This window comes from Mesoplodon bidens (genome assembly GCF_964165515.1).
Source record: "Mesoplodon bidens genome assembly, chromosome: 19".
Taxonomy (NCBI): domain Eukaryota; kingdom Metazoa; phylum Chordata; class Mammalia; order Artiodactyla; family Ziphiidae; genus Mesoplodon; species Mesoplodon bidens.
Window position 1 is genome coordinate 52,589,502 of NC_138179.1, and position 21,275 is coordinate 52,610,776.

General features: G+C 45.7%; 1 protein-coding gene across 1 annotated transcript; it reads right to left on the bottom strand.

The window, feature by feature from the left end:
- Window positions 1–1,673: 1,673 nt before the first annotated feature.
- GSDMA (gasdermin A) lies at window positions 1,674–19,927 on the bottom strand (the record flags this gene model as incomplete). The annotated part of the gene is made up of 10 exons (XM_081218668.1): window positions 1,674–1,916; window positions 2,434–2,507; window positions 3,456–3,570; window positions 4,043–4,191; window positions 5,067–5,099; window positions 5,611–5,637; window positions 6,027–6,074; window positions 6,589–6,685; window positions 7,497–7,650; window positions 19,719–19,927. The coding sequence occupies 10 exons, from the start codon at window positions 19,925–19,927 to the stop codon at window positions 1,674–1,676; spliced, it is 1,149 nt and encodes a 382-aa protein (XP_081074794.1).
- Between the last annotated feature and the right edge of the window lie 1,348 nt (window positions 19,928–21,275).

A 21,275-nucleotide genomic window follows, 5' to 3' on the forward strand; every position in this document is an offset into this window, starting at 1 on the left:
AAATTATTCCACCCATAAAACTATTCTATAAGAGATTGGTGAAAGATGTTAAAACCCAGCTTTAGGCAGAGGAGGCTGGTATGGACCCAGCAGTTTTATGAGACTGAATGTCTGTATTAGCCCTTCCACATGCCAAACCTACCCACATGACAACCACGCTAATTGAGGGCAGAAGAAGGAAAGGTGAAATGAGAAGATAATATCACACTTTCTTTTTTTTTGTTTTTGTTTTTGCTGTATGTGGGCCTCTCACTGTTGTGGCCTCTCCCGTTGTGGAGCACAGGCTCCGGACGCACAGGCTCAGCGGCCATGGCTCACGGGCCCAGCCACTCCGCGGCATGTGGGATCTTCCCGGACTGGGGCACGAACCCGTGTCCCCTGCATCGGCAGGCGGACTCTCAACCACTGCGCCACCAGGGAAGTCCCACACTTTCTTTTTTAAAGTTTTGCATCAGTCTAATTCTTGGGTACCGTTTATTTATTTATTTTTACTTATCTGCGTTTTTAAAGAAATGTTATTATTATTCTTTTGGCCGCGCCGCACAGCCTGTGGGATCTTAGCTCGAACCCGGGCCCCCTGCATTGGGAGCGTGGAGTCTTACCCACTGGACCACCAGGGAAGTCCCATCTTCTGACTTTAGAATCTAGACTCCATATTCCACACCCTCACAGTTCTTCTCTGAGCACTTGCCAGTTGGTCTGAGGACCACATGACATATTCATGTACATATAATCTATACGTAGTATGATAATGTTTTTTTTTTTTTTCTGGCACAAATTAAGAATTTCCTTAGGTGGGGCTTCCCTGGTGGCGCAGTGGTTGAGAGTCCGCCTGCCAATGCAGGGGACATAGGTTCGTGTCCCGGTCCGGGAAGATCCCACATGCCGTGGAGCGGCTGGGCCAGTGAGCCATGGCCGCTGAGCCTGCACTTCCAGAGCCTGTGCTCTGCAACGGGAGAGGCCACAACAGTGAGAGGCCCGCGTACCGCAAAAAAAAAAAAAAAAAAAAAAAAAAAAATTTCCTTAGGATAGGTTCTTCAAAGAAAAACACCAAAAGGCATTTCACCCAAGATGAAATAATACTTTTTTCATCAATTCCAGTAAAGCTTGATTTTTGGAATCATAAGCGGTAGGGGTTTTACCCAGATGATGCACTGGAAGATCTACAACTGGATAAACCATTTCCTGAGCTGAGAGAACATTTTCAGTCTTATGATTTGGATCATATGGGGGGAAAAACGTCCATAGCCACACTCCATAGATTATAATCATCACTAAATATTTAGCACAGTGGAACAGTGAAACAAATGGATGAACACCTAAAATGTATAAAGAAAAAGAGGTCTTCAGATATTTGATTAGATAGGGGGTTCTAAAGGGGTAGGGGTTGGGCTAGGAAACTATTTAATTTCGGTTTTGCTGAAATGGTTCATAGTTTTAAAAGTTTGAGTGTTTCCACTTTTAGAGGATTTAAGCATCGGCAGATGGGTTGTGGAGCCATGGGGCAGGGGGATATACAGAGTTGGACAAATGGAAATTGATTATCTTGGGTAATCAGCTAAGGTTTCCATCATCCTCAGCCTGCTGGCTCCGAAATGCCCTTGCATGTCGGGACAGGACACAATAAAGTAGGGAAGGCCTTAGGAAAGCAGGAAGCCAATGGAAAAGGCAAGTTAGGAGGCCTTGGTCAGTAGCTGCAGGAGGGAGAGGCCAGCATAAAGGGCACAGAGGCGGGGAAGGGTGTCTGCGTCCCATGTGTACTGGGGGCCCGATCTCTGCACTTCCAGGCCACTCAGCCCCACTAGGGCCTCTGTGAGGGTCAGTTCCTCTTCCCCAAGAGAGGAAAGCAGCTCAGGTTGCAGGGGGAAAACACCCTCTTTATCCTGGAGGAAATTCTGTTCCATTGTGCTCTCCACCTGGAAGGAACCAAAGTAGTAGGAAAAGAAAGAACTAGAAAGCTCTCTTCCTTTTTCCTAACTCAAAAAAACCATGAAAAGGGCTACCGTTCTTTTACTATAACCCCCTTTGTTACATTACATGACAACTCTGTCTGGGCCTTTTAGTAACCCTGCATGATGAGCGGCAATTTGTTTTTAGCCCCTTTTGACAGAGGAGTGAATTGAGGCACACTTAGAGACATTAAGATTTGCTCACATCCCTTGGCTAGGAATAAACCAAGTCAGAGTTTTCTGTCTCTTCTCCTAGGATCAGGTTGAAAAACCCAGATAGTTGCCCCAAAGTGCACTCTTCTCCCTCTAGTTGTGAAATAGCAAACAGGAAGAAACATGGAGAGAAATGAGAAGTGGGCATGAGCTCCTGGGATAAGACAGAGACCCTGGAGGATAGTTCTGTCATTAGGCGAAATTGTATCTTTCCACTGGTTCTAGCTGACTCCCTCGCAAACTCTCCCCGACATCTGCCATTTTTTCTCACCAGCTTTAGCTGCAAAGGTAAGATCTTTTTCTCCATGGATTGTGCCAGCAGCTTCTGTTGGGCTTCACTTAACTCTGGAGAAGAAAAGCAGAGAAAGAGATGTGTGGGTGCAAAGGGGACTACAGGCTCCCAGGGGGTGTATTTCCAGAATGTCGGCATCCATTGATTCATACATTCATCCAAGGTTGAATGCCTGCTCTAGGCCAGGCACCTTTGCTGGATGTGTTAGGTAAAAATCATCCTCTCTTCACTCAAGGAACTTGCAGTCTAGTGGAGAAGACAAAGTAACATGCAATTATAATCAGGCTGTTACAGGAGTCATAGCTGAGGGTCTACTTTGGTCTTGGTGTTTGAGGGCAGGCTTCTTGAAGGAACAAACACCTCAGCTTACACGTGAAGGTCCAGAGAGTTTTTCAAGGTGGGGGAATGTTTCTTGCAGAGGGAAGAAGAGAATTCAGGGGCAAGATCAGAAGATGTTATCCTCAAATTAAAGCTAAGAGATAGCGATATAAAAGTGATGAGCTTAGCTATATGTAGAAGTTTTAAATATATGGCTGATAAAACTAGGGTTATTTCCCAACCTCTGTTAGCAAGACTAGGCTATGATGACCAAGTGAATCCTTAGGAATGAAACCAATTTTTTCTTTTTTTTTTTTTTGTGGTACGCGGGCCTCTCACTGTTGTGGCCTCTCCCGTTGCGGAGCACAGGCTCCGGACGCACAGGCTCAGCGGCCATGGCTCACGGGCCCAGCCGCTCCGTGGCATGTGGGATCCTCCCGGACCGGGGCACGAACCTGTGTCCCCTGCATCAGCAGGCGGACTCTCAACCACTGCGCCACCAGGGAAGCCCAAAACCAATTTTTGAAAATGTAGATATAAACTACTTAACTGTAGTATAATTTGCTTGACATTTACTTACTTACTCATTCATTCATTCATTCATTTATTCATCTGGAAATTCATTTAGTGACTCATCCTACTACTGAATAGGTATATAAATGAAGACCTCACTCCCCACTTACCTGTTAGAGCTCCAAGGAAATAGAGGACGGCACCTATAGCCTCCTTTGAGAGTAGGACATCTTTTGGGAGTGCCTCCAGGGTTACTTCATGTCCTTTGTCTAGAGCTCCTTCAAGCTGTGGGGAAAGTTGGGTGGGTGACTATTTAAGATAACACAGTTAAAGGGCATAGTGCCTGGCACATAGCATTCCCTTGAGATGTGTTAACTATCTCCATCTCCTCGTTTCTTTTTCAAGGTATCAAGCCCTGAAAAGTATTGGACTCCTGGGTTCCTTGGTGTCTGAGCCCTGGACTCTGGAAAGGAAAGGTCCAGCCCCCTTCCAACGGAGCAGGGAGCCTACCCTCTGTTCATGAGGAGGGAGCATGTGCTTTGGGGGAATCTGCACTGTTTGCCCTTCTCCAGAGGGACACAGGGAGCAGTGGCGACCCTGGCAGCCTGGGGAACACTTGACCACCCTTGGGGAAGGCGTCCACTGTTGATTCCTCTAGCCACTTCCCACCTGCTGCCAGACCCATCAGATCGCCACACACACCTCCACCCAAAGCCTTCCTTCTTCTGCATCTCCCACCCTTCCCTTGGGTCCTCACCATGAGCTGCTCCAGGTCTTCCAGCTCCTTTTTCTTCCCTAAGAGTTTGCTGAGGGAGCTGAGCAGGGAGCTCTTCCCTTCTGGGCTCAGCCTCTCCACTTCCGGGGTCTCCCTTTTTTTTTTTTTTTTTGCGGTACGCGGGCCTCTCACTGTTGTGGCCTCTCCCGTTGCGGAGCACAGGCTCCCGACGCGCAGGCTCAGCGGCCATGGTTCACGGGCCCAGCCGCTCCGCGGCATGTGGGATCTTCCCAGACCGGGGCACGAACCTGTGTCCTCTGCATCGGCAGGTGGACTCCCAACCACTGCGCCACCAGGGAAGCCCCCGGGTCTCCTTTTAAACCTCTTCTTTTAGGGTCTTGAAGTCCTCATGTACCTCCCATGTGGGGACAGTAGATGTGGTACACTCCCCATCAGGTCAGTCGGTGCTCTCCCTGCAGGCTTCCTTCACTCAGCCCTGCTCAGGCCCCAGGCTCTGATGCCCCCCGGGCTTTGCTCTCCTCTCTTTTTGCTTGACCAAGGAACACAGTTATGAAGTCATCCCCCAGCCTTGACTTGAGGTGTTGGGGGTGGGGTGGCGGGAGGGGGTGGGCCAGGACCCACATTATCATCCAAGACAGGTTTTCATTCTCCCTGAGATCCCAGGCCCCATCCTGGATCAGTAGACAATTGACCTCCCTTTCTCTAAGACCCCAGCTAAGAGTTGATAAGGAAGGTCTATTTTCCCTTCTCAAGAGTTAGCTGACAAAGAAGAAGAATTTCGGTGACTGAGTAAAGACCAGGAGGGGACTGACCCAAAGAGCAGTGGGTCTAAATCCGGGGATGTGGGTGGATTAAAGATAGCTTGAACCTTGGCCTGTCCCTCTAGCAGCCTGGCATCCTAGGAATATGTCCAGCCTGCTTTGGAAAGAGTGGCTTCCTGGAAGTGGCTGCAACCCCCAGCAACTGGGACTCAGCACGTGTCTTCCCGTCCCTTCACCCCAAGGTTACTTCCACTGCCTTCCTGCCAAAGTCTAGGGAGAAACACAAAATTCCTTACCAACATCAGATGCCTGGATAACTGAGGGGAAAAACAAAACAAAACAAAACCATTTAGAATGCAATCCTCCAAACCGGTAGCCGTACCCAGGGGATGAGACCTGAATGAGGAAATATATCCTGTCTCCTGGGACATCCCAGCCACCTTAAGGATGCTCCTGCTCCATTCGTGGAAGGTAGGACTGGAGCAGCACAGACGCTAATGCATTGTGAAAAGGGGCACCTGGATTAAGCTGGCATCACTGTGACTCAGCAGCTCCCACCCCGGGCGCTGGGTGGCATAGGACAGGTTATAGTTACTAAGGCCTTGAGGACAGAAGTTGGAGGCATCAGACCATCTGGGCATCTTGTCCAAAGACTTTCCCCTTCCACTGCTTTTCCCTAAGCTGTTGGAATTCCTGCCACATTTCAGAGACGGTAGTTGGCTGAGATCTGCTCTGCCCTGTTCCTTGTCAGTCCCAGAGAGAAGGGAAGACAAAGATGGGAGTTTTAAAATTCTGTCAAGAAAGGTGCAGTGAAATGACAGGAAACACAGGTGAGCTTCTCCTCTTCTGGCTCTTCTGAAGACAAACATTGCACATATGTCAGCATAAAACCTCTTTGTGCCTTTTTATCTAGAGCAGTTGTCAAGGCAGCTTTATCAGTGATCTTTATAAAAACACAGAGCTCATCCGCCCCCGCAATTTGGGAACACACACTGTCTCCAGTATTTCTGCTTCTGATGGTGCCTTCCGGTCTCTTTCTGTTTCTCTGTCTCTCATGGGCAAATGTCTGTGCCTCTATATGCCTTTCCGAAAGTTGAGGATAGATATCTTTCGGGCCTTGGGAAACAAAACCAGGGGACTCCTTGGGGGATTATGGTATACCCTATTAGAGGGTGCAGGATTTCAGCAGGTAACGTCAGGGGTAGGGAGAAAGATGTGGGGAGCTGGGAAGCAATTTCACTCACCTCCGGGAGGGAAGGTTTGCATGTCATCATTGCAGATGGGTGGAATATCTGTAAGGAACAAGAGAGGGGAGGGCAGTGGGACTCTTAACAGCCGTCCCAAATTTTCTTCTCTGCTCTCAAGCCCATGGGCTCTGCTAAGGGCTAGGACCCTGCCCTCGAATGCCTCACCTAATCCCCTGCTCCGCCTCTATGGCTGGAAGTCATCATTTCTTCCTCTCTAAATCCTTTCCTATGATACCACTCTTTTCTACCTTGCATTCTAGTGCTGGTGTCTGTGTGCCTGTTTCCTCCAGTGGCCCCCGACTTCTTGAGAGCAGAGGCTGTGCTCATTCATCCCTGTACTCCCTTCCCCCATCTACACAGGGCCTCGCACTCAGGAGATGCTCAGAACCCAGGTGTTCCTCACTCCCTCTCCAGAGCAGCCTCTGCAGTTGTGTCTCTGTCGGTTGGACCACAATACAATACACTCCTTTACTCCTTTCCTGGCGTTGCCACGGGAGGGGACCAGGATGCCTTAGGAGTGGTGCGGGTAATTCTTGTCTTGAGGGGAGAATGTGCTCACCCCACTCATCTTTGCCTTTGACCATCAGCTGTCTCACTCGAAATGCCAGGACGCAGCCCTTGGGGATGGTAACAGCCTCCTTGTGGTTTATGGATCCCTAGAAGTAGACAATGAGGATTTGTGACTCTGCAGAGATCCTAAGTATGAGACATTGGGAGTGAGGGGTGGGGGACCAGTGGAGGGCCAGGCCCGAGAGCCTTTGGGGAGATCAGAAGTTGGGAACCCTTCAGCGGTGTCCCTGATCGCCTTTCCACCTGGTGGGGTGAGCTTCAGAGCTCTTCTGCTCATTTCCGCTGATCAACCCTTTAACGATCTCTTTCTCTCTTCCTGGTTCAGGCACATGAAGGAACTGGGCTCCATCACCTGCCTGTGCATCCCTGTCCCACTTTAGAGCTTCCATCCAGGCCCTGGTTCCTTCTTCCTCTTTGCCATCTGTCCCATGCTCACCTCCTTTGGGAAGCCTTCCATGATTACTCCCTACTCCCGGTTCCCACTCATCCCCTGAATATTTATACAGTGTAGATATAGGTATGTAGAGAACTACTTATTTACATTGAATTTTCTGGCCTTTAACCTCTGTGTCTCCTGCATGAGACGGAGAACTTTCTGACAACAAGGATGCCTTTCCTATAGATTGGGAGCATCGTGAGGGAAAATCCACAACTAAGAGTGTCCCCTTCTCAGGTAGCTCCCCGTGGCATCTGGCACAGGACTCTACCCAGCTGGGCACCACTGACCATGGGGATGATTTGTTTCTGGCCAACTGGGGTCTGGACGTTGAAGAGAATGGGGAGGAAGTGGGTCCTTTTCGGTATCCTGAGGGGGCACTGATCGGGTTAAGTGATGCAGCCTCTGAGGGTAAACTGAATATGTGTGTGTGTGTGTGTGTGTGTGTGTGTGTATCTAACCTGTAGCCCCAGCGGGGCGAAGAATGGGAGGGAGGAGCCTTGCCAGCTCTTGCCAGTCACCTCCTGGGCGGTCTGTACCACCTCCACCTCCACGTACAGGTTCTCTCCTCGCCCTCGCATCTCCTCCAGGAATGGGCGCTCTGCTGCCAGCTTCCTGTGGCAGGAGAAACATCAGGGAACCGTCCGGAGCTTTTACTCATCTGGGCCCTCCCCTTCTTTTTTTTTTTTAAATAAATTTATTTATTTATTTACTTATATTTTTGGCTGCATTGGGTCTTCATTGCTGCGTGCACGTTTTCTCTAGTTGCGGCGAGTGGGCTTCTCATTGCAGTGACTTCTCTTGTTGCAGAACGCGGGCTCTAGGCGTGTGGGCTTCAGTAGCTGTGGCGCACAGGCTTAGTTGCTCTACGGTATGTGGGATCTTCCCGGACCAGGGATCGAACCCGTGTCCCTTGCATTGACAGGCGGATTCTTAACCACTGCGCCACCAGCTAAGTCATTCCTGTAGTTTAAATCTTTAAGTTGCTGACCACCACATACATATCTTCACCTTGACTCCTCTCCTGAGCTCCAGGTCCTCATTTCCAGCTACTTTTAACATTGTTAAAAATTGAGATATAATTGACATATAATATTGTACTACTTTTAGGTATACAGCATAATGATTTTTCTTTCTTTTTTTTTGGCCGCATATTGAACCTGTGCCCCCTGCATTGGAAGCACAAAGTCTTAACCACTGTACCACCAAAGCTACAATGTAATGATTTGATATATGTATATATGGGAAAATGATTGGGAATTCCCCGGTTGTCCAGTGGTTAGGACTTGGTGCTTTTTTTTTGCTTTTTTTTTATACAGCAGGTTCTTATTAGTCATCCATTTTATACACATCAGTGTATACATGTCAATCCCAATCGCCCAATTCATCACACCACCAACCCCACCCCCCCGCGGTTTTCCCCCCTTGGTGTCCATACGTTTGTTCTCTACATCTGTGACTCAACTTCTGCCCTGCAAACCGGTTCATCTGTACCATTTTTCTAGGTTCCACATACATGCGGTAATATACGATATTTGTTTTTCTCTTTCTGACTTACTTCACTCTGTATGACAGTCTCTAGATTCATCCACGTCTCAACAAATGACCCAATTTCGTTCCTTTTTATGGCTGAGTAATATTCCATTGTACACATGTGCCACATCTTCTTTATCCATTCATCTGTCGATGGGCATTTAGGTTGCTTCCATGACCTGGCTATTGTAAATAGTGCTGCAATGAACACTGGGGGCATGTATCTTTTTGAATTATGGTTTTCTCTAGGTATATGCCCAGTAGTGGGATTGCTGGATCATATGGTAGCTCTATTTTTAGTTTTTTAAGGAACCTCCATACTGTCCTCCATAGTGGCTGTATCAATTTACATTCCCACCAATAGTGCAAGAGGGTTCCCTTTTCTCCACACCCTCTCCAGCATTTGTTGTTTGTAGATTTTCTGATGACGCCCATTCTAACTGGTGTGAGGTGATACCTCATTGTAGTTTTGACTTGCATTTCTCTAATAATTAGTGATGTTGAGCAGCTTTTCATGTGCTTCTTGGCCATCTGTATGCCTTCTTTGGAGAAATGTCTATTTAGGTCTTCTGCCCATTTTTGAATTGGGTTGTTTGTTTCTTTAATATTGAGCTGCATGAGCTGCTTATATATTTTGGAGATTAATCCTTTGTCCGTTGATTCGTTTTCAAATATTTTCTCCCATTCTGAGGGTTGTCTTTTCGTCTTGTTTATGGTTTCCTTTGCTGTGCAAAAGCTTTGAAGTTTCATTAGGTCCCATTTGTTTGTTTTTGTTTTTATTTCCATTACTCTAGGAGGTGGATCAAAAAAAGATCTTGCTGTGATTTATGCCAAAGAGTGTTCTTCCTATGTTTTCCTCTAAGAGTTTTATAGTGTCCGGTCTTACATTTAGGGTTCTAATCCATTTTGAGTTTATTTTTGTGTATGGTGTTAGGGAGTGTTCTAATTTCATTCTTTTATGTAGCTGTCCAGGTTTCCCAGCACCACTTATTGAAGAGACTGTCTTTTCTCCATTGTATATCCTTGCCTCCTTTGTCATAGATTAGTTGACCATAGGTGTGTGGGATTACCTCTGGGCTTTCTATCTTGTTACATTGATCTATGTTTCTGTTTTTGTTCCAGTACCATATTGTCTTGATTACTGTAGCTTTGTAGTATAATATGAAGTCAGGGAGTCTGATTCCTCCAGCTCCGTTTTTTTTCCCTCAGGACTGCTTTGGCTATTCGGGGTCTTTTGTGTCTCCATACAAAGTTTAAGATTTTTTGTTCTAGTTCTGTAAAAAATGCAATTGGTAATTTGATAGGGGTTGCATTGAATCTGTAGATTGCTTTGGGTAGTATAGTCATTTTCACAATATTGATTCTTCCAAGCCAAGAACATGGTATTTCTCTCCATCTGTTGGTATCCTCTTTAATTTCTTTCATCAGTGTCTTATAGTTTTCTGCATACAGGTCTTTTGTCTTCCTAGGTAGGTTTATTCCTAGGTATTTTATTCTTTTTGTTGCAGTGGTAAGTGGGAGTGTTTTCTTAATTTCTCTTTCAGATTTTTCGTCATTAGTGTATAGGAATGCAAGAGATTTCTGTGCATAAATTTTGTATCCTGCTACTTTACCAAATTCATTAACTAGCTCTAGTAGTTTTCTGGTAGCATCTTTAGGATTCTCTATGTATAGTATCATGTCATCTGCAAACAATGACAGTTTTACTTCTTCTTTTCTGATTTGGATTCATTCTATTTCTTTTTCTTCTCTGATTGCTGTGGCTAAAACTTCCAAAACTACATTGAATAATAGTGGCGAGAGTGGGCAACCTTGTCTTCTTCCTGATCTTATAGGAAATGCTTTCAGTTTTTCACCATTGAGAATGATGTTTGCTGTGGGTTTGTCATATATGGCCTTTATTATGGTGACGTAGTTTCCCTCTATGCCCACTTTCTGGAGAGTTTTTATCATAAATGGGTGTTGAATTTTGTCAAAAGCTTTTTCTGCATCTATTGAGATGATCATATGGTTTTTATTCTTCAATTTGTTAATATGGTGTATCACACTGATTGATTTGCGTATATTGAAGAATCCTTGTATCCCTGGGATAAATCCCACTGATCATGGTTCATGATCCTTTTAATGTGCTGTTGGATTCTGTTTGCTAGTATTTTGTTGAGGATTTTTGCATCTATATTCATCAGTGATATTGGTCCGTAATTTTCTTTTTTTGTAGTATCTTTGGTTTTGGTATCAGGTTGATGGTGGCCTCATAGAATGAGTTTGGGAGTGTTCCTTCCTCTGCAATTTTTTGGAAGAGTTTGAGAAGGATGGGTGTTAGCTCTTCTCTAAATGTTTGATAGAATTCACCTGTAAAGCCATCTCGTCCTGAACTTTTGTTGTTGGAAGATTTTTAATCACAGTTTCAATGTCATTACTTGTGATTGGTCTGTTCATATTTTCTATTTCTTCCTGGTTCAGTCTTGGAAGGTTATACCTTTCTAAGAATTTGTCCATTTCTTCCAGGTTGCCCATTTTATTGGCATAGAGTTGCTTGTAGTAGTCTCTTAGGATGCTTTGTATTCCTGCAGTGTCTGTTGTAACTTCTCCTTTTTCATTTCTAATTTTATTGATTTGAGTCCTCTCCCTCTTTTTCTTGATGAGTCTGGTTAATGGTTTATCAATTTTGTTTATCTTCTCAAAGAACCAGCTTTTAGTTTTATTGATCTTTGCTATTGTTTTCCTTGTTTCTATTTCATTTTTTTCTGCTCTGATCTTTATGATTTCTTTCCTTCTGCTAACTTTGGGTTTTGTTTGTTCTTCTTTCTCTAGTTCCTTCAGGAGTAAGGTTAGATTGTTTATTTGAGATATTTCTTGTTTCTTGAGGTAGGCTTGTATAGGTATAAACTTCCCTCTTAAAACTGCTTTTGCTGCATCCCGTAGGTTTTGGATCGTCGTGTTTTCATTGTCATTTGTCTCTAGGTATTTTTCGATTTCCTCTTTGATATCTTCAGTGATCTCTTGGTTATTTAGTAACGTATTGTTTAGCCTCCATGTGTTTGTGTTTTTTACATTTTTCCCCCCTATAATTGATTTCTAATCTCATAGCGTTGTGGTCAGAAAAGTTGCTTGATATGATTTCAATTTTCTTAAATTTACTGAGGCTTGATTTGTGACCCAAGATGTGATCTATCCTGGAGAATGTTCCATGCACACTTGAGAAGAAAGTGTAATCTGCTGTTTTTGGATGGAATGTCCTATAAATATCAACTAAATCTATCTGATCTATTGTGTCATTTAAAGCTTCTCTTTCCTTATTTATTTTCATTTTGGATGACCTGTCCATTGGTGTAAGTGAGGTGTTAAAATCCCCCACTATTATTGTGTTACTGTCGATTTCCTCTTTTATAGCTGTTAGCAGTTGCCTTATGTATTGATGTGCCCCTATGTTGGGTGCATATATATTTATAATTGTTATATCTTCTTCTTGGATTGATCCCTTGATCATTATGTAGTGTCCTTCCTTGTCTCTTGTAACATTCTTTATTTTAAAGTCTATTTTATCTGATATGAGTATTTGCTACTCCAGCTTTCTTTTGATTCCCATTTGCATGGAATATCTTTTTCCATCCCCTCACTTTCAGTCTGTATGTGTCTCTAGGTCTGAAGTGGGTCTCTTGTAGACAGCATATATATGGGTCTTGTTTTTCTATCCATTCAGCAAGCCTGTGTCTTTTGGTTAGAGCATTTAATCCATTCACGTTTAAGGTAATTATTGATATGTACGTTCCTATGACCGTTTTCTTAATTGTTTTGGGTTTCTTTCTGTAGGTCTTTTTCTTCTCTTGTGTTTCCCACTTAGAGAAGTTCCTTTAGCATTTGCTGTAGAGCTGGTTTGGTGGTGCTGAATTCTCTTAGCTTTTGCTTGTCTGTAAAGCTTTTGATTTTTCCATCGAATCTGAATGAGATCCTTGCTGGGTAGAGTAATCTTGGTTGTAGGTTCTTCCCTTTCATCACTTTAAGTACATCATGCCACTCCCTTCTGGCTTGTAGAGTTTCTGCTGAGAAATCTGCTGTTAACCTTATGGGAGTTCCCTTGTATGTTATTTGTCGTTTTCCCCTTGCTGCTTTCAATAAGCTTTCTTTGTCTTTAATTTTTGCCAGTTTGATTACTATGTGTCTCGGCATGTTTCCCCTTGGGTTTATCCTGTATGGGACTTGCTGCTCTTCCTGGACTTGGGTGGCTATTTCCTTTCCCATGTTAGGGACGTTTTTTGACTATAATCTCTTCAAATATTTTCTCTGGTCCTTTCTCTCTCTCTTCTCCTTCTGGGACCCCTATAATGTGAATGTTGTTGCACTTAATGTGGTCCCAGAGGTCTCTTAGGCTGTCTTCATTTCTTTTCATTCTTTTTTCTTTATTCTGTTCCGCAGCAGTGAATTCCACCATTCTGTCTTCCAGGTCACTTATCCGTTCTCCTGCCTCAGTTATTCTGCTATTGATTCCTTCTAGTGTAGTTTTCATTTCAGTTATTGTATTGTTCATCTCTGTTTGTTTGTTCTTTAATTCTTCTAGGTCTTTGTTAAACATTTCTTGCATCTTCTCGATCTTTGCCTCCATTCTTTTTCTGAGGTCCTGGATCATCTTCACTATCATTATTCTGAATTCTTTTTCTGGAAGGTTGCCAATCTCCATTTCATTTAGTTGTTTTTCTGGGGTTTTATCTTGTTCCTTCATCTGGTACCTAGCCCTCTGCCTTTTCATCTTGTCTATCTTTCTGTGAATGTGGTTTTTGTTCCACAGGCTGCAGGATTGTAGTTCTTCTTGCTTCTGCTGTCTGCCCTCTGGTGGATGTGGCTATCTAAGAGGCTTGTGCAAGTTTCCTGATGGGAGGGACTGGTGATGGGTAGAGCTGGCTTTTGCTCTGGTGGGCAGAGCTCAATAAAACTTTAATCCACTTGACTGTTCATGGGTGGGGCTGGGTTCCCTCCCTGTTGGTTGTTTGGCTCAAGGCAACCCAACACTGGAGCTTACCTGGGCTCTTTGGTGGGTCTAATGGTGGACTCTGGGAGGGCTCACGCCAAGGAGTACTTCCCGGAACTTTTGCTGCCAGTGTCCTTGTCCCCATGGTGAGCCACAGCCACCCCCCACCTCTGCAGGACACCCTCCAACACTAGCAGGTAGGTCTGGTTCAGTCTCCCCTGGGGTCACTGCTCCTTCCCCTAGGTCCCAATGTGCACACTACTTTGTATGTGCCCTCCAACAGTGGAGTCTCTGTTTCCCCCAGTCCTGTCAAAGTCCTGCAATCAAATCCCACTAGCCTTCAAAATCTGACTCTCTAGGAATTCCTCCTCCCGTTGCTGGACCCCCAGGTTGGGAAGCCTGACATGGGGCTCAGAACCTTCACTCCAGTGGGTGGACTTCTGTGGTATAAGTGTTCTCCAGTCTGTGAGTCACCCACCCAGCAGTTATGGGATTTGATTTTACTGTGATTGCGCCCCTCCTACCGTCTCATTGTGGCTTCTCCTTTGTCTTTGGATGTGGGGTATCTTTTTTGGTGAGTTCCAGTGTCCTCCTGTCGATGATTGTCCAGCACCTAGTTCGTATTCTCACAAGAGAGAGTGAGAGCATGTCCTTCTACTCCACCATCTTGGTTCACGGCTCTCTTATTATTATTTTTTTAATTGAAGTATAGTTTTTTAAACATTTTATTGAAGTATAGTTGATTTATTGGGTTGGCCAAAAAGTTCCTTTGTTTTTAAAGTAAAACTAAAAGACACATTTTTCATTTTCACCAAGAACTTTATTGAACAACGTACTCACTGATTTGTTCCACTATCTTCTGCCATTTTTCAGGTAACTTCATAATTCCATCTTCTCAAAACTTTTTATCTTTTTTTTTTTTTTTTTTTTTTTTTTGCGGTACGCGGGCCTCTCACTGTTGTGGCCTCTCCCGTTGCAGAGCACAGGCTCCGGACGCACAGGCTCAGCGGCCATGGCTCACGGGCCTAGCCGCTCCGCAGCATGTGGGATCTTCCCAGACCGGGGCACGAACCCGTGTCCCCTGCATGGGCAGGCGGACTCTCAACCACTGCGCCACCAGGGAAGCCCAACTTTTTATCTTTTTGAACAAAGAACTATTCCCAGGTGCCTTTTACAGTCTTCCAGGGAATTGAAATTTTTTCCCTTTAAGAGAATTTTGTAAAGACTGAGAGAAATGGAAATACAAAGATGCAATGTCTGGTGAATACCGTGGATGAATCAGAACTTCCAGGCAAGCTGTAACAGTTTTTGCCTGGTCATCAAAGAAACATGAGGTTTTGCATTATACTGATGGAAGATTATGCATTTTCTGTTGACTAATTCTGGACACTTTTCGAGTGCTGCTTTCATTTGGTCTAATTGGGAGCAGTACTTGTTGGAATTAATCGTTTGGTTTTCTGGAAGGAGCTCATAATAGAGGACTCCCTTCCAATCCCACTATATATATACCACATTCACCTTCTTTGGATGAAGACCGGTCTTTGGTGTGGTTGGTGGTGGTTCATTTCGCTTGCCCCACAATCTCTTCCATTCCACATTATTGTACAGTATCCACTTTTCATCTCCCGTCACAATTTGTTTTAAAAACAGAATGTTTTTGTTACATTTAAGTAGAGAATCACATGAGGAAATAGGGTCATGAAGGTTTTTTTCGCTTAACTTACGTGGAACCCAAACATCAAAGTGATTAACATAACCAAGCTGGTGCAAATGACTTTCAACACTTGATTTGGGTATTTTGAATATGTCGGCCACCTCCCACGTGTTATAACGTTGACTGTTCTCAGTTAATGCTTCGATTTGATTGCTATCAACTTCAACTGGTCTGCCTGACCTTGGAGCACTGTCCAGAAGAAATTTCCAGCACGAAATTTCGCAAACCACTTTTGATACGTTCGATCAGTCACAGCACCTTGTCCATACACTGCACAAATCTTTTTTGCATTTCAGTTGTTTTTACCTTTCTTGAAATAATAAAGCATAATATGCAGAAAATGTTGCTTTTTTTCCTTCCATCTTCAGTATTAAAATGGCCACACAAAAATTCACCAATTTTGGACTTCCCTGATGGCACAGTGATTAAGAATCTGCCTGCCAATGCAGGGGACACAGGTTCGAGCCCTGCTGGGAAGATCCCACATGCCGCGGAGCAACTAAGCCCGTGCGCCACGACTACTGAACCTGCGCTCTAGAGCCTGCGAGCCACAACTACTGAGCCTAAGTATCACAACTACTGAAGCCCGGGTGCCTAGAGCCCGTGCTCCACAAGAGAAGCCCCCACTCGCCACGACTAGAGAAAGCCCACACACAGCAACGAAGACCCAATGCGCCATAAACAAGTAAATAATTTTAAAAATTCACCAATTTTGATGTTTTTTTTAAATGCACGCTGATACAACAGCTGTCACAATACATCTAACAAAGTTGTTTTGAATGAAGTTAAAGACAGCTAAGCACTACTAGAGCCATCTTACAGAAAAAATCAAATGATCTTTTTGGCCAACCCAATACAATGTTGTGTTGGTTTCAGGTGTACAGCAAAGTGATTCAGTTATACATATATGTACATATTCTTTTTCATATTCTTTTCCATTATGGTTTATTATAGGATATTGAATATAGTTCCCCGTGCTATACAGTAAGACCTTGTTGTTTATGTATTTTATATATAGTAGTTTGTATCTGCTAATCCCAAACTCCTAATTTACCCTTCCCTACCAGGGTCTTGCTCTTATCTGAAATCCCTGCCTGGATGGAATTTTAAAGGGGACTTTATACACATGGCAGATCTCTAGATGACAAACCAAGACATTTACAAGCAAGGCTCCTGTGGTGTTGGGATATGTGTCTGCACATCTGTATGTATAACCTGAATACCACTGAGCCTTCATACACTCACCTTTAGGGTCTCCTCAGTATCATCCATCACAAATGAAATGTGACCTTGAAGGCTATGAACAGTAAGTTAGGAACTTCTTTTTTTTGGCGGCACCGCGCAGCATGCGGGATCTTAATTCCCCAACCAGGGATCAAAACCGTGCCCCACTGCGTTGGAAGCGCGGACTCAACAACTGGACCGCCAGGGAAGTCCCAAGGTCTTTACTGGAGATTTTCTTGAGGGGCTGGTGGTGAATGGGGGAGATTAGACCACATAACACTCAGCGAAAGTCCTAAAAACTTGACTGTTCCTCCTCTGTCCCCAAAGTCTCATTCAATATGACAGCTGCTCCCAAATCTCTCTCCCCTGTCTTGAAACAAAACAAGACTTTGCCCCTGCTGGGCCTCTGGTCCCTGCCCCCATCTTTTGGTTCACTTCCCTTCCCATTCACCCTGGGCTCGTCTTGTGCAGCTACCTAATACCTCCTCCCTCGACAGCTCTAACCATTACCTTAAACAAACATCCCTTCTTAGGCGGTGGGACGGGAGCTTGGGCGTGGGGGAAGGCTGCCATTAGTCATGCGGTTCCTGTCACAATTGCACATCTATGCAGAAATGTGGTCCTGGGTTGTGCAGTCTCCCATCCTTTAATCAGCTCCAGAGAAGGCGGCTCCACTTCCCACCCTCTTCCCAGCCCACCGTTGCCTCAGCCAGACTTTTGGGAGTTTCTTCCTCGTGTCTATCTTCCTCCCACTGACTGCAAGCCAAGGTTTCCAGTTCAGCTCATCCTCCAAAGACTTGGAGAAGAGTGATTTCAAGAAGTCACACCTGGGACTTACCTGGTGGTCCACTGGTTAAGAATCCGCCTTCCAACACAGGGGATGAGGGCTTCATCCCTGGTCAGGGACATAAGATGCCACATGCCATGGGGCAACGAAGCCTGAGTGCCACAACTACTGAGCTCAGGCGCCTCAACGAGAGAGCCCGAGTGCCGCAACAAAAAGATCCTGTGTTCTGCAACTAAGACCCGACACAGGGGCTTCCCTGATGGCGCAGTGGTTAAGAGTCTGGCCGGACATGGGTTCGAGCCCTGGTCCGGGAAGATCCCACGTGCCACGGAGCAACTAAGCCCGTGCGCCACAACTACTGAGCCTGAGCTCTAGAGCCCGCGTGCCCAGAGCCCGTGCTCCACAACAAGAGAAGCCACCACAATGAGAAGCCCGCACACCGCAACGAAGAGTAGCTCCTGCTTGCTGAAATTAGAGAAAGCCTGCGTGCAGTAACAAAGACCCAATGCAGCCAAAAAAAAAAAAAAAAAAAGTTTATTTATTTATTTTAAAAAAAGACCCAACACAGCCAAGAATAAATAAATAAATATTAAAAAAAATAAGTCACACCTGTTTCTGCTCTTCCTGAGGACCCAGAAAGTCCATCAAGCCAGCTTTCTCTCCTCTGACCTAGAAATCTTGCCTCTTTATTTCTCTTGCCCTCCTTTATTCCCTCTGAACTCTACCAGGCCTGTCCTTATTCTCCTTGTCCTGCTCCCATCCCACCTTCACCCCATCACACCATTCCCCCAACTGCATGATGGTGTTCCAAGCAGGAGCCTTTGAGGGTTCAAGGTGCAGAGAAGAAATGAGGGCTTGTGAGGTCATCAGGTTGGAAGGTCTTGTGCTTTTGGAATAAAAACATCCATGCCAGGCTTGTCCCAGTGCTGTTCCTCCCACCCAGCATATCCTGTCTTTTTGTCACCCTCTACCCCATTCAGCACCAGCTCCTCAAGAAAACCTCCAGTAAAGTCCTTAGGGATAAGCCACAGAATCACTTTAGGGTCCAGAAGCTTCTTTTCCTCAGAGTCCTTGTTTATGTTCAGGGAAATCTGGGACACAATTCAAATTGTGCTGGAGGAAATTTAAGTTGGATTAATGTGTAAGTACTCTTTACGTCAATTAATAGTGATTTATTGAAACAGGAGCCTGGGTAGTGCATGGTGCTGATGCAGGCAACAGGCTTTGCTCTGTATCTCCCTCTGGTGGTCAGTTAAGGGAGGTAATCATCCCCGAGGTTTGCTCCAATCTTGTGATTTGTGTGTGGTTGCTAGGAGATGGGGGTCTGGTAAGGGAATCGACTTAGGGGAGGAAGCCCCAGCCACCTGTTCTCTAAGACCCTGACCCACAGAGTACACTGCAGACTCTGAAGACAGACACAGACATTGGGACGGGGCATTATTTACTTACCCATTTTCTTCTTTATTCTCCTTTTTTTTTATATATAGTTTTTTTCTTCTTTTGGGGGGTGGGGTGGGTCTTCCTTTTGTTGTAGATTTTATTTTACTTTATTTTTTGGCCACGCTGCGTGGCATGTGTTGTCCTAGTTCCCCAACCAGGCATCGAACCTGTGCCCCCTGCATTTGAAGTGTGGACTCTTAACCACTGGACCGCCAGGGAAGTCCTTCTTTATTATTCTTAATTTTCTCCTCAGGAAGGGGCCAAAGAGGAAGGAGAGAGGGGTAGGCTACTGAAGTTCAGGAGGGTGGAAGGCACTGATCCTGGCAAGAATGGGAAGAAGCTGACACCCTGGGAGTTATGAGGGCAGGAAGGAGCTTAAGGAACGTGCCTGTAGCAGACAGAGCCAATTTGTAGGGTGTGGGAAGCCTGGAGCACTTGGGGGAAGGGACCCCCTGCACAGACATACTCCCGGACCTTTGTTGAGTAAAAAGAGGTGGATTAGCTAGGGATGAAGACAGGCTGGAGTGGTGGAGAAGCAGGAAGAATGTGCAGTGAGGGCGTTGCGTTTTATATTTCTCATGGGGGACTTCCCTGGCAGTCCAGTGGTTAAGATTCTGCGCTTCCACAGCAGGGAGAGTGGGTTCGATCCCTGGTCGGGGAACTAAGATCCCCCATGTGAGGCCAAAAAAAAAATTATATCTCTCATGGGAGGTTGGAAGTTTTGGGGTGCAGACTGCCGATTGTGAGCTATACTTCCATAAATAAACTATACTTCTTTTCTGAATGGAGTAAAAATAAGACTCTTTTCTTATCCCCTCAAAAAATGTTCTTCCCAAATTCTCAAATCCGCTTTAGAGCCTAAGACATCTCCAAAATCCTGGCTGGGCAGACACTGGTCAGTGGCTTGTGACACTTACTCAAAGTTGTGCTGAATCACTGAAGAAGTACGTCAAACTCAAGGTCAAACTACAAGGTGCCAGCCCTCGCTGCCCCCAGCCCTCTGCTGCCAGGCACCCTACTCGTAGTCAGGCTGAAGATGCAGCTGTGCCAGGTGCTGGAGCTCCTGCCCACTCACAGCTGATGAAAGAGAAGCTTTCCTCCTCAGCTGTGACTGCCAGGCCCTCGTGATGGGACAAAGGTCCCAGATCCTTGTGGAAGAGACTGGGTCCCAGATGGAGCCTTTGAAGCTCTGCTTCCAGGAGAACTTGGAGTCGAAGCTCCTCTCCATTTCACCAACTCCCCCAGGCCTGCACAAAGCCCCACTCTGTTTTCCCCAGTTCTGGTTGGGGAAAGCCAGGTGTTGTTGGCCACACCTGAAATATGGCGAGGATGACATGGAGGGCGCAGAATGTTGACAAGGCATTGGGGTCCCGGGTATAATGGTGTCCATCTCCTTGTATGTCAAGGCTGCAGAGTCCGACTAGGGCTGGGTGACCTTCAGCTCCTCACCCTAAAAGCCCCTGAGCAGCTTGAAGTGAAGACAGAAGAGCACTGCATCCCCCTGGAAAAATTTGGTCCAGGATGGTCACCACCTGCACAGTAGAGAATAAACATCACAAGATGCTTTGCATTTGGGGACCTACCAACTTCAGAGGTGGTCTGCAGTAAAATTTTATTTTATTTTAAAATTATTTATTTATTTATTTAGGCCGTGCCAGGTCTTAGTTGCGGCACGTGGGATCTTTTTTTGTTCTTGTTTTTTAAAAAATTTATTTATTTATTTATTTATTTATTTATTTATGGCTGTGTTGGGTCTTCGTTTCTGTGCGAGGGCTTTCTCTAGTTACGGCGAGCAGGGGCCACTCTTCATCGCGGTGCGCGGGCCTCTCACTGTCGCGGCCTCTCTTGGTGCGGAGCACAGGCTCCAGACGCGCAGGCTCCGTAGTTGTGGCTCATAGACCTAGTTGCTCCGCGGCATGTGGGATCTTCCCAGACCAGGGCTCGAACCCGTGTCCCCTGCATTGGCAGGCAGATTCTCAACCACTGCGCCACCAGGGAAGCCCCCACGTGGGATCTTTGTTGCTGCATGCGGGCTTCTTAGTTGCAGCGTGCATGTGGGATCTAGTTCCCCAACCAGGGATGGAACACAGGTGCCCTGCATTGAGAGCATGGAGTCTTACCCACTGGACCACCAGGGAAGTCCCTGAAGTAAAATTTTAAATTTCAGCCCCTGCCCCCATCCTTGACCCCTTCTGCCCATTAGTGCTAGAGCAGAGGAAAAATAGGCATGGGTTAAGAATTTGGAAACCTGAGTTCTGTAGAGGGCTCTGCCAAGAGCCTGCTGTGTGGCCCTGAAGTACCTTGTGCTCTTTGGTCCAGAGTGCTCATCAGTGAGAGGTGGGGTGGAGCTGGATGCGCTCCCACATCGTTTCTAGTGTTCAATTTTACCCTAGTTGTCAAGCCTGACACCCATCTTGCGACCCTCAGATCCTCATCAGCTCTGTCTGTTGGGGAAGGAACTTTCTCCATGGACATGGCTAGTAGCCGCTGTTGCTCTGTGCTCAGCTCTGCAGAGGGTAAAGGAGTGGAGACCACGTGAGGGACAGGGGCACAGTCTCTCCCTCTGGTGGGCAGTG